We start from the raw sequence: 12,774 nt of genomic DNA, 5'->3' as shown, positions 1-12,774 counted from the left end.
CCATAGTGCAATCTCAAATATGAACTGGGAACCTCATTGCGGGGAATGCTTTGCTGTGAGGCGCCTATTGTCACAGATGAAGTACCAGGCCTTTTGATAGTCCTACTCCTAGTTCAACAGCTCCAAACCCACTGCTGTCGATTTGATTCCAGCTCCTGTGACCCTCCCTACCCTCCTGAGGCTGGAAATCTTGATAGGAGCAGCGAACCTCATCTTTTCCTCATGGGGTGGGTTAGCATTTGGATTTGGCATTATCAGTCCAATACTTTCTCAACAGGTTGACCAGATCTCTCCTACTTCCAGAGGCATTCCGAAAACAAGGTCACAGTAGCTGTAGAAACTTAACTCAGGCCAGGGAAGTGGGAAGCAGGCTCCTTCTATTTTCTAAAGAGAACAAATGGTCAGTATATCCTTTGAGAACAAAGAAAGCATGTTGCTAGGTGCTTCCGAGTCATTTACAACACATAGCAAACCTGTGTACAACGGACTGAAACACTGTCTGGTCCTGGGCTATCCTCTTAATAGTTATGTCTGAGCTCATTCTTATATCTCCTGCACCAATTAGTCTGGTTGACAATTTGCCTCTTCTTTCACCTACACTCCTTGCCGAACATGGCGTCTTTCCCCAGGGACTGGTCCTTCCAAAGTTCCCAAGATGAAATCTCATCGTCCTCCCTTGTAAACACATTCTCTCTGTACTTCTTTTAAGACATAGTTGTTCACTCTTCTGGCAGCCCAGGGTATATTCAACACCATCATTGACAGGCAACAATTCTTCAGTCTTTCTTGTATGTTGTCCAAATATTCATCATGTCAGACCATTGGGAATACTGTAAGTTGGGTCAGGTACACCTTAGCTCTCAAAGTGACATAGTTCAAGGGGGAGCAAGTTACATTTTCATAACTATTCTTTCACTTCCCCCCAATGTTCTATGCCTATCAATGGTTTCGACATTTGTGTTAAAGCTCACTTTCCAAGTCTCAACTCAGGTTACTGCTTCAAACAGGATGGGATCTGATTTCGAGACCCTTAAAACACTGTGCTATCCGGTCAGTGGGGAGAGATGTCTAAGAAAATGCCACTTTTTCCTCCTGAAACGAAACACCTCTCACATTACGTTGGATAAAGACAGCTCCTGTGAAATAGTAGATAGATGAAACCCAATTCAAAGATATTACGACGAAAAATCCCCCAAATCTTTGCTTATGAGATGATTGCCTTATTAGCTTCACAATGTTTGAAACCATATGTTAATTAAAAGGGAGACTGGGTAAAACAGAATATTTGTGGGCAATATTTGTAGGCTTGCTCAATTGTTGACAGTGTGACAATATAAAACTTTCTTTATTACATATGTGATAGGGAAACATCTTTACAAAGAAGTGATACTCCCCTCTACATGGTGCAAAGATGTAAAATTCTCTGATAAACTTTGAGGAATGCTAGCAGCATAGCAGGTTAAAACCTGGGCAGTCTCAGAAAACCCAAGCCGTTCTACTCTGTGGTATAGGGTGTCTAATGAGTTAGAAATAATTCAATGGCAGTGGATCTGTTTTAGTTTGTGCAGTTCAGATAGACACCGTAGAGTAATTATATATAAATCAATACCTAGAACTTAAGGAATATCTATTACCGAATGAAAAAGCAAGCATTTTGGAATATTAGCCATGCATTCATTATAAGAGCTGCAATTTCTGTGCGACAAACTTCTCCTGTGAATTTTCATGCCTCTGTCACTTAAGTTTTATAATCACTGTTTTGGATACTGCCATCCCCATGTTCTAAATGGAACATTTTAACATTGAAGTTTAGAGAATAAGTCATTTGCACAAATGCGCACAATCCATACGTGCAGAAAATGGAAGCAGCACTCAGCTCCTTCCTTACCGAGATGAAGTCCAGTCACACAGTCTCACTGTATATACATTTGGTGCTATTCAGTGTGAGTTACACATACGTAGCACGTGGTGTCGTTAGGTGCCATTGGGTTGGTTCACAATCAGGGTGATCATAGTATGTGTAACAGAACAAAACCTTGTCCAGTCCTGTGCTGGCTTCACCACTGTTGCTCAATCTTAGCCCATTGTTACAAGCACTGTCCAGTCATCGCATTGAGGGTTTCTTTCTTTTCCACCGAACTCCTATGAGTCTTTCCTGATAACATGTTTAAAGTAGGCGTGACAAAGTCTCACCATTCTCAGGTCCAAGGAGTGTTTTGACTATCCTTTCTTTTTTTTGACTGTCCTTTTTTTTTTTTGCAATTGTACGGTTTTTAATATATAAAGATCATAGTAAAGTCATGGAAGATAGGAGAGGGAAACCAAGAAGCCGTCTTATGGTAGCACGCTCACCTCCGCTCACCTCTGGGACAGCCATGATCTAAGCAGCCAGGTCCATGCAGGGAGTGTGAGGATGGGGGAGGGGGGAGAGAGATCTCTATTTCTGACCAAGGCCTATATATACTTAGGGGCGTGATTACAGGTAACCACCAACTATCATTTCTTAAGACAGAATTGTTTGTTCTTTTCCCTATTCATACTCTTCACCAACATTCTTCACCAACAACATAATTCAAATGTATTCATTATTTCCAGTATTTCCTGTTTATTGGTGAGCTTTCACATGCGTATAGGGTGATTGAAAAGGTCACCACTTTGGCCAAGTGCATCTTTGTTCTTTGTACAAATGCATATGCCACCCAATGGGGGTTGAGTGCTAGAAACTATGTCAACTATATTTCAAATATTAGAGGGATACCTTTGGTGGTCAGTTTTCATTGGCATTTCCAGACGAAGACAGAATAGAAATAGGATCTCTTTCCAAACTTAACCACTGAAAACTTTGTAGATCATAACAGAATAGTATTCCATATAGTGCTGGGAGATAAGCACCCCCTTCTTAATTTCTTACCATTGAGTTGATTCAGATTCATGGTGACCCCGTTGGATAGAGAAGCACATCCTCTGTGGTGTCCACGGCTGTAAATCAGTGTGGGGACAGCCATCTTTCTCCCTTGGAGTGGCTGGTGGTTTCAGACTGGTAACCTTGCATTTCTCAGCCCAATTCATAACTCAGTACACCACCCGGGCTCCTTGATGATCTCCCTAGGTTGAGGAAATTCAAAATATATAATAGCAAGAAAAACATATTTGAGCATGATCAATCGACTGGAGCCCAACAATAGACTTGAAGATGATGCACAACCTGGTAACCTTTTGTTTTGCCAGGTAAGGGGTCCATTGCCATGGGTCAGAGCCCATTAGATAGCAGCTAACCACACACACACACACACACACACACACACACACTCACACACACACACAGTATAAAATGAACTGTATAAAATAGTTAATTCTAGATTTTACCTAATCACTAGTGATCATTGAGCTTGAAACAGTTATACATAAAGTCATAAAACTATAGTGTCAAACACATGACTTTATACTTAATCCATCAATACTTATGCCAATTGTGAAGTTCCAATGAGAAATTCCAAATTATAAATAGTTACTTTTTGTACTTTATTATATGTGGTCTGAGTTCCTCTGTGTACCATCTTTCTGTAATAAATATTCATTTTGAATTCTAATTAGTTCATAATTCATTTATTTTGAATGCATCTGTCAATCTTTACATTTTTTTCTTTTACATTCCTAATCCCCACCCCCACCCACCCACCCACCCCCGCCTTCCTTTTTTTTTCTTTCAGTGCTACTGTGCTTAGTCTTTTTTCTTTTTACTTTCTAGAACATTCAGTTCAGTTTTATTTTTTATAAATAATTTTATTGAGGGCTCTTATAGCTCTTGTAATAATCCATACATCAAAGATGCCTGTTCCCCCCCTCCCCTGCCCCCTCCACACACACCCCTAGCTCATATTGACCCTTCCCTTTTCTAAGAATGACTTACACTGTCTTTGGGAGGTAATTGAGAGAGATAACACAAAATGTAAGAAAGCTTAGGAACAGGATTCCTATATCCTCTACATTTCTTGTTTCTCTTTTATGTCACAAAACACAGAGATATTGACAACACTGCCTATGAGAGCCTCATATATTTTAGCAGTTTTTTGGCTAATCATATAATGAATTTGCTTAGCTTTCTAAAAATATCATTATGGAAACATCATCAATATTTTCCCACTACCCTCTCTGAGTATTTACTATGGGTGTTCCTGAATTCACTAGTATATGAACACCAATTTTTATTCACATCCTATCACTAGCCCATGTGTGCATTGTATAGATGATGCTAAGGGGAGTGTTCTACAGTCTAGAATCATCGGCCATGGATCTAATATCAACTAAAATTTTCATTTCTTCTGGCACTTATACTTCATTATGGAAAACAAAGGGCACCATGAAAGGTGTGGAGTCATTTCACTCAATTCACAAGGAAGCCTGTAGCAATTTGGGGTGAGTGCAAAGGAGGCTTCTTTCCTGAAGTACCCTACAACAATCCAAAGTAAGCTCCCAACCATCTTGTCTTGTTTACTGTGGATTTACTGATGCTGAGAACAATGGCGTAGACATAGAAAACAGTACCTCTTGAATAAATTTTAAAATAATGATTATATACCAGTTTTCCCCAAACCCAATTTTTGTTTTATTTTCTCCCGATTCTTTCTCCCTCTAGAGCATCTCTTCCATGATGAATACACTCTAGATTGCTTGAGTGAGAGAATGACATCGGTGCCACACTTACCATCCTCCAGCTTCAGCAGGCAGGAGAGTCCAGCTGCCAGGGCGGAGGCCCCAGGACAGTAGTGAGGCCTGCCTTCACCCTCCATCCTTCTGTGCCCTGTTCTTGCCCCAACCATCTCTGCCATGGCACTCTACTTTGCTGGGTGCGATAATCTATTATTGCACATCATGTTCTTGGCTATGGGGGTTTAATAGAGAAGTTAATAGGCTACATTAAGGCCTTCCCAAAAACAAACACATTGCTATCAAGTGCATTCTGACTCAGAGTTTCCCTATAGGACAGGGAACAACTGCCCACGTGGATTTCCAAGCCTGTAAATCTTTAAGAACAGAAAATATCATCTTTCTCCTGAGGAATAGCTCGAACACCTGACCTGGTGGTTCGCAACCTGATGTGTAATCCACGATACCACTAGAATAAATGCCCAAAGGCCACTCTACAGTTCTGTGGCAAGTAAGGCACTCCCTTTTATTTGTTCTGTGCCTGGGAAGCCCGCCACTGTGCCTCACGCTCAGGGAGACTCCTCAGCTGTGTCTCACTGTCTTAGTTCTGTGGCCTTTGGTGCTTCGGCTGTTTTCACCACTTTACACAGGGACATCTCATGATTTCTGCTGCTAGGCCATCTGGGTCCTGGCCTTCTCTTGCACCATACATCTGAACTGGATCTCTAATACCCATAATGGACTAGCAGGACTGACTAATCACTTTCACACATCTCATTTACACAGTCCATCCAATCATCTGGAGGGAGTTACAAACACCTCCATAGAAGAGCTGTAAATATGTAAGTTCACTTTACCACAGTGAGTGTACACAGCACATACTTTATTTTTTGGCCCAAATTAACTTTATTTTGAAAACACCAATCTCATTCTCTAATCACCATTGATGTGTAACAGAGAATGTAATTGCTAATGTTACATAGATCTTGGTAGAAACCAGAAAATACCAAAAAAGATGTCTACCTGTGTTGTATTAAGTATACAAAGGCATCTGACTGTGTGGTTGATAATGCATTATGAATACACTGCAAATAATGTGAATTACAGGATTACTGATTGTGTTGAACCTATGCGTAGAATCATGCAGAACCTATACATCGACCAAGAGGCAATCTTTCAAACAAAACTCATGGATATGACATGGTTTAAAATCTGAAAGGGTGTCTATCATTTCATCCTATTCATTCAATGTATTCTTAGAAGATAACCTGAAGAGATGGAACATATAAAAAATAAAAAGGTATCAGTACTGGAAGAAGACCTTAACAACTTGATATACACAAAGGGTACAACTTTGCTTGCTGAAAGTGAAGAGCACTTGCTGATGAAGATTCAATAGTTCATTATGACTTAAACTTCAGTAGAAAGGTAGGAGGGAGCCAAGCTGGAGACGGGAGACGGGGCCCTGCAAGACAATGCAGAGAGGCAGAGGAATCTGCATAGAGTAGCTCCGAGAGTCTCAAGGGCCAGGCTAGTCATGTGAGGAGGTGGCGGACAGTTTGAAGCACTTAACAAGGGACTCTGATGCTTTCTGGTTCCAGGGAATACTGACGGTTCAGCTCAGGCTTTTGATAGACACATTTACTGGCTGAATGGCCTCAAAGGAGGATAACTAGGCCAGTTTGGTTGTTAGCATCACGCAGATGGAAGATAATTAGAGTGCCCATTAGTAATAGAAGTATGTAAAGAAGGAGTAAAAAGAATGAATACTTGGGAATCATCCAGAAGCTAAACGAAGAACAGCTTGATGGTTAATTGCATGTGGTGAATGGTCGTGACACATGAGGTTGGGAATAGAGAAAGAAAGAACAGGCTTAACCAGGAAGACAAGTCATTTGATTTTGAGTGATCGAAATCAACATGTAGGAGACTTAGGTAGAGGTGACGCCCGAGGAAGAAGTCCGAGCTGAAAGTAAAGGGAACATTACCCAGGGCAGCAACACAATTACAAGAGCAGCTGAAACCCTGTCCGTGGGTAGTAGGTCTGAAGGAACATGGACAGAGTCAAACAAAACACGCAAACAACAACAACAAAGCCAGAAGATGCGTACACTAAAGAAGAACCTTAGAGAAGTGATAATGTAACCTTTAAGCACTTGGCTGCTAACCTAAAGGCTAGAGGTTCAAATCCTCCAGCAGCTGAGCTGGAGAAAGACACAGAGATCCTCCCCAGTAAAGATGAACCGAAACCCAAATCCACTGCCATGAAGCCAAGACTGCTCACAGCGCCACCCTAGAGGTCAGGGTGGAACTGTCCCAGTGAGTGTCTGAGACTGTCACCGCTGACAGGAGTAAAAGGGCCCACCTTGCTCCTACGGTGAAGCTGGTGGTTTTGAACCAATGCATACCCACTACTCCAAAGATTACAGCCTCCTCAGCCCCCTGCCAGAAAACTAAAACAATCCCATGTGAGGGCAGTTTTACTCTGTCCTATGGGGTCATGATGAGTCAGAATCGACTCTACCTCACACAACAGAACATGCACAAGGATAGGATGGGCAGAGCTAGGAGATCTTGTGACGAAAGGATCAAAAAGAAAGCCGAGCGGTACCCTGGAGAGTGATATAGATAAGACCTGAAAAGCTATGCCGTAAACCCCTCCCTGGGGGACAGACAACAGAAAAGTGGGTGAAGGGACACATCAGTCAGTGTAAGACATGAAAAAATAACAATAATTTATAAATTATCGAGTTCGTGAGGGAGGATGGAAGAGGGAGGGATGGAGGGGGAAAAAAGAGGAGCTTATCCCAAGGGCTCAAATAGAAAGAAAATGTTTTGAAAATGATGATGGCAACAAATGTACGAATGTGTTTGACCCAATGGATGGATGTACAGATTGTGATAAGAGGTGTATGAGCCCCCAATAAAATTATCAAAAATTTTAAAAATAAAGCAATAAACAACATCATGATAAGGTGATAAAATACTAAAGTTTTCAAATATTTCATTTTACTTGAATCCATAATCAGTGTTCATGTAAGCAGTAGTCAAGATTTAAAAATTGCATCTTGTATTGGACAATTCTTCTGTGAAAGTATTTAAAGTATTCAAAACCAAAAATGCCATTTTGGCAACTAAAGTATGCCTGACTTATGCCATGGGATGTTTAATCATCTCCTCTGTATGTGAGAGCTGGACAATGAAAAGGACAATCTGAAAATGGACGTATTTGGATCATGGCACTGGTAATTACCTGAAAAGCAAACAGAACTCTCATGGAAAAAGTACTGTCAGATGCTCTTTAAGCGTGAGGTTGGCAAGACTTTGTCTCACTTCCTTTGAATATGGTCCTGAAAGAGGGCGATTCCTAGAGTAGCGCATCACGCTCGGAACAGTGAGAAGGAAGATGGCCCTCAACAAGATGATTGGCGCAATGGCTGAACAAAAGACCCAAACAGTAATACCTGTGAGATGGCACTGGACAGGCAATGGTTTCTTCTGTTGTGCATAAGGTTGCTTCTTATCAACAACAATAACAATCAAATGATTACATACCACCAAGTCTCCTGGTTCATTTTTATGCTAAACAACTGTTCTTCCATTCATATCATTTTCCTGGGTTAGGAAGGTGAATTACGTCAATTCAATTCTACTGGAACTTCTATTTCCTGTATATTTTTCCCCTTCATCTCCGCTAAGGACATGTGTGATCTTTATGAGACTATTTAATGAGATGGACATTGAGCATGCTTTAGTCTCTAGTTAAACCTTGAGGAACATTCAGGAGGCTTTTACACCGCTAAGTATTCTAAATGGAAAACAAAGCACTCTGAGTATATATTTCACTTCCTTTAGCATTTGGCTTCTGTCCTTTCTTTGGAAAGGTAACATCTGAAATCAGTACACACAAAAGAAAGTAATTGAATTTGGACATCATTAGGAAAGGCCACAGCTCAGAAAGGATGGGTGAGGAAATGGTCGCAGATGAAGCTAACTTGAATCAGCGGTGCTCTCCGGAAGCCAGAGCAGAAGCCGGCATGTGATTCCGGGCAGGCATTGCCAGGAAGGTGGTGGGAGTAAGTAGATCATCAGCGCTTTCTTCCAGCCTCAACTCACTCAGCATGAGAGTTCTCATTTTCCTAGGTAAGTAAACTGTATTTATGGTTTATCTGAGTTCAGAATAATGGTAACTCTTGGTAAACCAAATACTATTCCATCTAATTTGTTATTGATGAAACTAACGGGGATTTATAATATATAGTGCTAGTTACAAATCTATACTTCAATATGCTTTGTTAATGATTAAAAAGGTTAACTCGCTTTTACTCATTTATTTCTAACTTTGTGGAAAATTCTTAATTCAGTAATACTATGATCATTCAGATTGTTTCTGTTTTATTGTGTCAAATATTCTAATTACTTAGTAGGATTAATAGAAATCACATATGGACTAGAGTTTTCTAGAAGTAAAACCTTCCAATATCTATTTACCAGTTATAAGATGGCAAATTTCAAAGTATTCTTTATTTTACACTGAAATTTAATAAAGTAACTTGAACCATTATAAAGCAAAGTCACTTAGTACTACTGATTTGAAAGGATAAATATTTACTAAGCATCATTTAGTTTATATAATTATATAATTTACATCGAATGCTTCACATTTCAAAACGTTTTTTATTTAGTGAACAAGTGTGAATTTCTCCTTTTTTGAAGAAAATACCATAAATTAATTTGTAAATTTGGTGGAAAATAATTCTCTTTTTTCTAAAATAGAATGTATAGATAAATATTTATAACTTTTAAAATATTAGTTCAAATCCAAATATTGAATTCAGGAAAGGTAGTATTTGTAGTAGAAACTGACTGTTAATAATGCACTGATTAAAAATAAAGGGAACATATTTTCTAGTTATTCTAAAATTATAGTAATAGATAGGGGGGTATAATTATGGGTGAGAAAACAAAGGAGATATTTCAAATTAGGATGAATATAAAATGACAGTAAACAAAAATCAAGCCCCCAAAAATGTCAAGAAAGAGAGGAATCTTTTTATATACGTCTAGTTTTCTTTTGGTTAATTAGTAGTTCTTCAATGTTTCAAATGGCATTCCCATATTTAAAAAATAATTTTTAAATTGCTACATTTATTACAAAGATATTTCTAGGGAACTTTAATTTTTATTAAAGATTAATAAAATTAACAAACTGACCAACACACAAATAAACCACAGCTTCTTTATGAATCCAATAAAAAACACAATAGCTTTCTGCTTTCATCTTTTACTTCTGGTTTAATCTGGATAACTGTTGGAGGGACAAAAAAAGGTATTTCTAAGCCTGTTCGATCAAATTTATTATGCTGCTTAATATGTTTACTAATAGCTTCGCAGTAAATTCTTCAGAACTCTAGTTTAACACCATATGAGATGTTGCTGTGTTTGGGAGGAATTAATACCGGGAAGTATTAATATGCTAAGAAGCACATTTTACATCTGTATGAGGGGAATGTAGCATACTTCAATTTTGTTTACAGTATGTATAGCATACTTCATTTTTATTTTTAAATAGAAACTCTTATTCAGTGGAATCCATGAAAAGTTCTGGATTAAATACATGTAACAAATTACAGTTAAAAACAAATAAGGCAGATTTTAAAAAGCTTAAGCTTTAGAGTTGGTTCTTGTGGGAGAAATTAATGAGATAGTTCTTCCTCAATCTAACATTTTAGCCAAATGGAAGGTGTGAAAAATATGTAAAATATTAAACCGCATGGATTTTTCAATAACAGTAAAATAATGTAAAGAAGATAAATTTTGAATGGATAAGTAAAATTCTAATGACTATTGCAGTGAGGTACCAATGAGGTTTTAATGATTTCTTCGGAAGAACATGAACTATAAATTCCTTGAAAGAGATTCAAAGCAAGTGCTGAATTCACCCTGAGGGATCAGCTTCGTGCTGAATGAGACTGGCCTAAAAAGTGAATAAAGAGGACTGTATTCTTCAGTAGAATCCACGATACGAAATCTATAGGCAAAGTTTGCCCCGAAACAAAGCTCAGAAGGCCAAACGAGGGAAGGGTAGAAGGCTGAATTGAAATGGGAACCATGGGAAGGGAAACGTGTACTGACACACGGAAAGGTGACGAGCGTGTCACGACATGTGCATGCACGGTGGAATGGAAAACTAACATGCTCTGTAAAAGCCTACCCCGATTACAATAACCCATACAGGGGCCTTCATTTCTAGTGTTGCTGTAATAGACACATCATGAATGGTATCTTTAGCAGGCTTATTTTCTCAAAGTTCAGGAGGCCAGAAGTCCAAATTAAGGACTGGCACTAAGAGAAGGTTATTTTTTTAATCTGTGGACGTCATGTTTTTTTGCCACTTCTGTTTCTCCGATTATCTTCATGTTGCATGCAATCTATCTTCTGCTATATGTATTTGCCTAATATGCTCTTTTTATTTCTATAAGTGGTTTAAGACATATTGCACACTGATTCATTCTTAGTAACCTACAAAGAAAACCCTAATGTCAAGTAGGATTCTTTCTACAAGTATAGGTGTTAGAATTTAGAACACATATTTTTTTGAGACATAATTCAATGCATAACAACAAGATATAATGATTAATGGCAATTAAAATGTCAGTTCTCCACACTTAAACATATTGAATTTATAGCATTAAATCCTGATTTCACATCTTTGACATGCTGGATTCAACCAAGGAAACTTAGGTTAGCATAAAATGGTCTCTTGTTCTCCTTCTGTTGGTGTGCAAATCTAAGATCTTAGGAAATTGAACCTGTGTGGCTTTCATTGAGCACATGGTAAAACAGAAAGCAGATATGTCCATTTCCACGCCAGGCTTCAATAAGAAAAATTAGACTAAGGCACACGCATGAGCCTAAAACAGAAACAGAATAGTCACCAAGCAATACAAAGTCCAAAAAGTTGCCTTGGATTCTCTTTTCAGGGGTTTGGAAAGGTAGGAAATAAGCAATGATTTTAAAGCTTTATTGGAAGCCTAAAACTCTGTTAGCACAAGTCAGCATAATTAACAGGTCTCCTTGCTTCCCAAATTCAATAAATTTGGATCTGATCAAGATATAATTTGAAGTTTTGTAATTAGAGTTTCTACATTGTCTCAGTTAAATTATGGTCTCTATGTTTTTCTATGAAATGATCAAACTAATTTCAGCCTGCATAATTTCAGAGTCAATTGGAGTTACTTCTACAACACACTAAATTAGCATTGTTATTTTTTAAGTTTTGTTGGAACCTTTTCTTTTCTAACCAAAATGAATTGTAAATATCATTGGAAATGTTATTATAGTTAAACTTTGTTAGCTCCTTATCTTTTAGTAGTCCCCAAACCAGTATGCAGTTTAATGCCATATAATACACACTATTTAATAGCTATAGTACATTATTGTGTTGGGGTACTGGCTTAAAATTATGAACAGCATATACATACAATACCTACCTAATAAAACTTTAGAACATAGTGGTAGAGTCAAACATATATTTATATAAATTATAAACCAGTAAACCTTTTAGGTGAGCTATGACAGAGGTTCTAAAGACACAAATGAGGGGTGTTAAGTGCAAGTTTGAAGTGGAGAAAGGAGAGCGGAGTTCAAGTAAAGTTTTGTTTTAAATAGTTTATGATTGTGTTGAGAATGATATGATAGAAGGAGGTTGTTCCATAAGAAAAACAAAACCAGCCCCAAGTAGAGAGCAGAAAGTTTAGGACAACATAGTTGGGAAAGCATCCATGATTACCGTCTTAGGAAGATGAGAGCCAGGTTATAAGGAATGCCCCAACGGAGAGAAACAGTAATGATGGAGAATGTCACAGCAAGGATATCCGGAAATATCAAGAACCTATTTGAATAAGATGAAACACAGGTGACCTGACCCACTGAGTTAACCAAATAGTCGAAGTGCCAGAGTCAGTAAACTGTATATGAATGGATATGAGAGACTGATGTAGAAAAAAAATCTATCATGAACCTATTTTTTTGTGCGCGTGTGTTGTGTGTGTGCATGCGCTGATGTGAATGGTGAAATTGCTGATGAATTTGGATGTTTGGGCAGGGGGATTAAATTATGAGGCC

General features: G+C 38.4%; 1 protein-coding gene across 1 annotated transcript in view; it reads left to right on the top strand.

The window, feature by feature from the left end:
* The first annotated feature begins 8,768 nt into the window (after positions 1–8,768).
* GFRAL (GDNF family receptor alpha like) overlaps positions 8,769–12,774 on the top strand; it is a 95,036-nt gene continuing 91,030 nt past the window's right edge. Inside the window, exon 1 of the mRNA XM_004696552.1 lies at positions 8,769–8,790. Coding sequence (XP_004696609.1) covers positions 8,769–8,790 — 22 coding nt within the window. The remainder of the gene's footprint in view (positions 8,791–12,774) is intronic.

This window comes from Echinops telfairi, unplaced genomic scaffold (assembly GCF_000313985.2).
Source record: "Echinops telfairi isolate 266 unplaced genomic scaffold, ASM31398v2 ScPeMD7_3533;HRSCAF=4204_1, whole genome shotgun sequence".
In the NCBI taxonomy this organism is placed as follows: domain Eukaryota; kingdom Metazoa; phylum Chordata; class Mammalia; order Afrosoricida; family Tenrecidae; genus Echinops; species Echinops telfairi.
The sequence above is the reverse complement of the archived record's forward strand: the minus strand, read 5'-3'. Positions and strand labels throughout refer to the sequence as shown.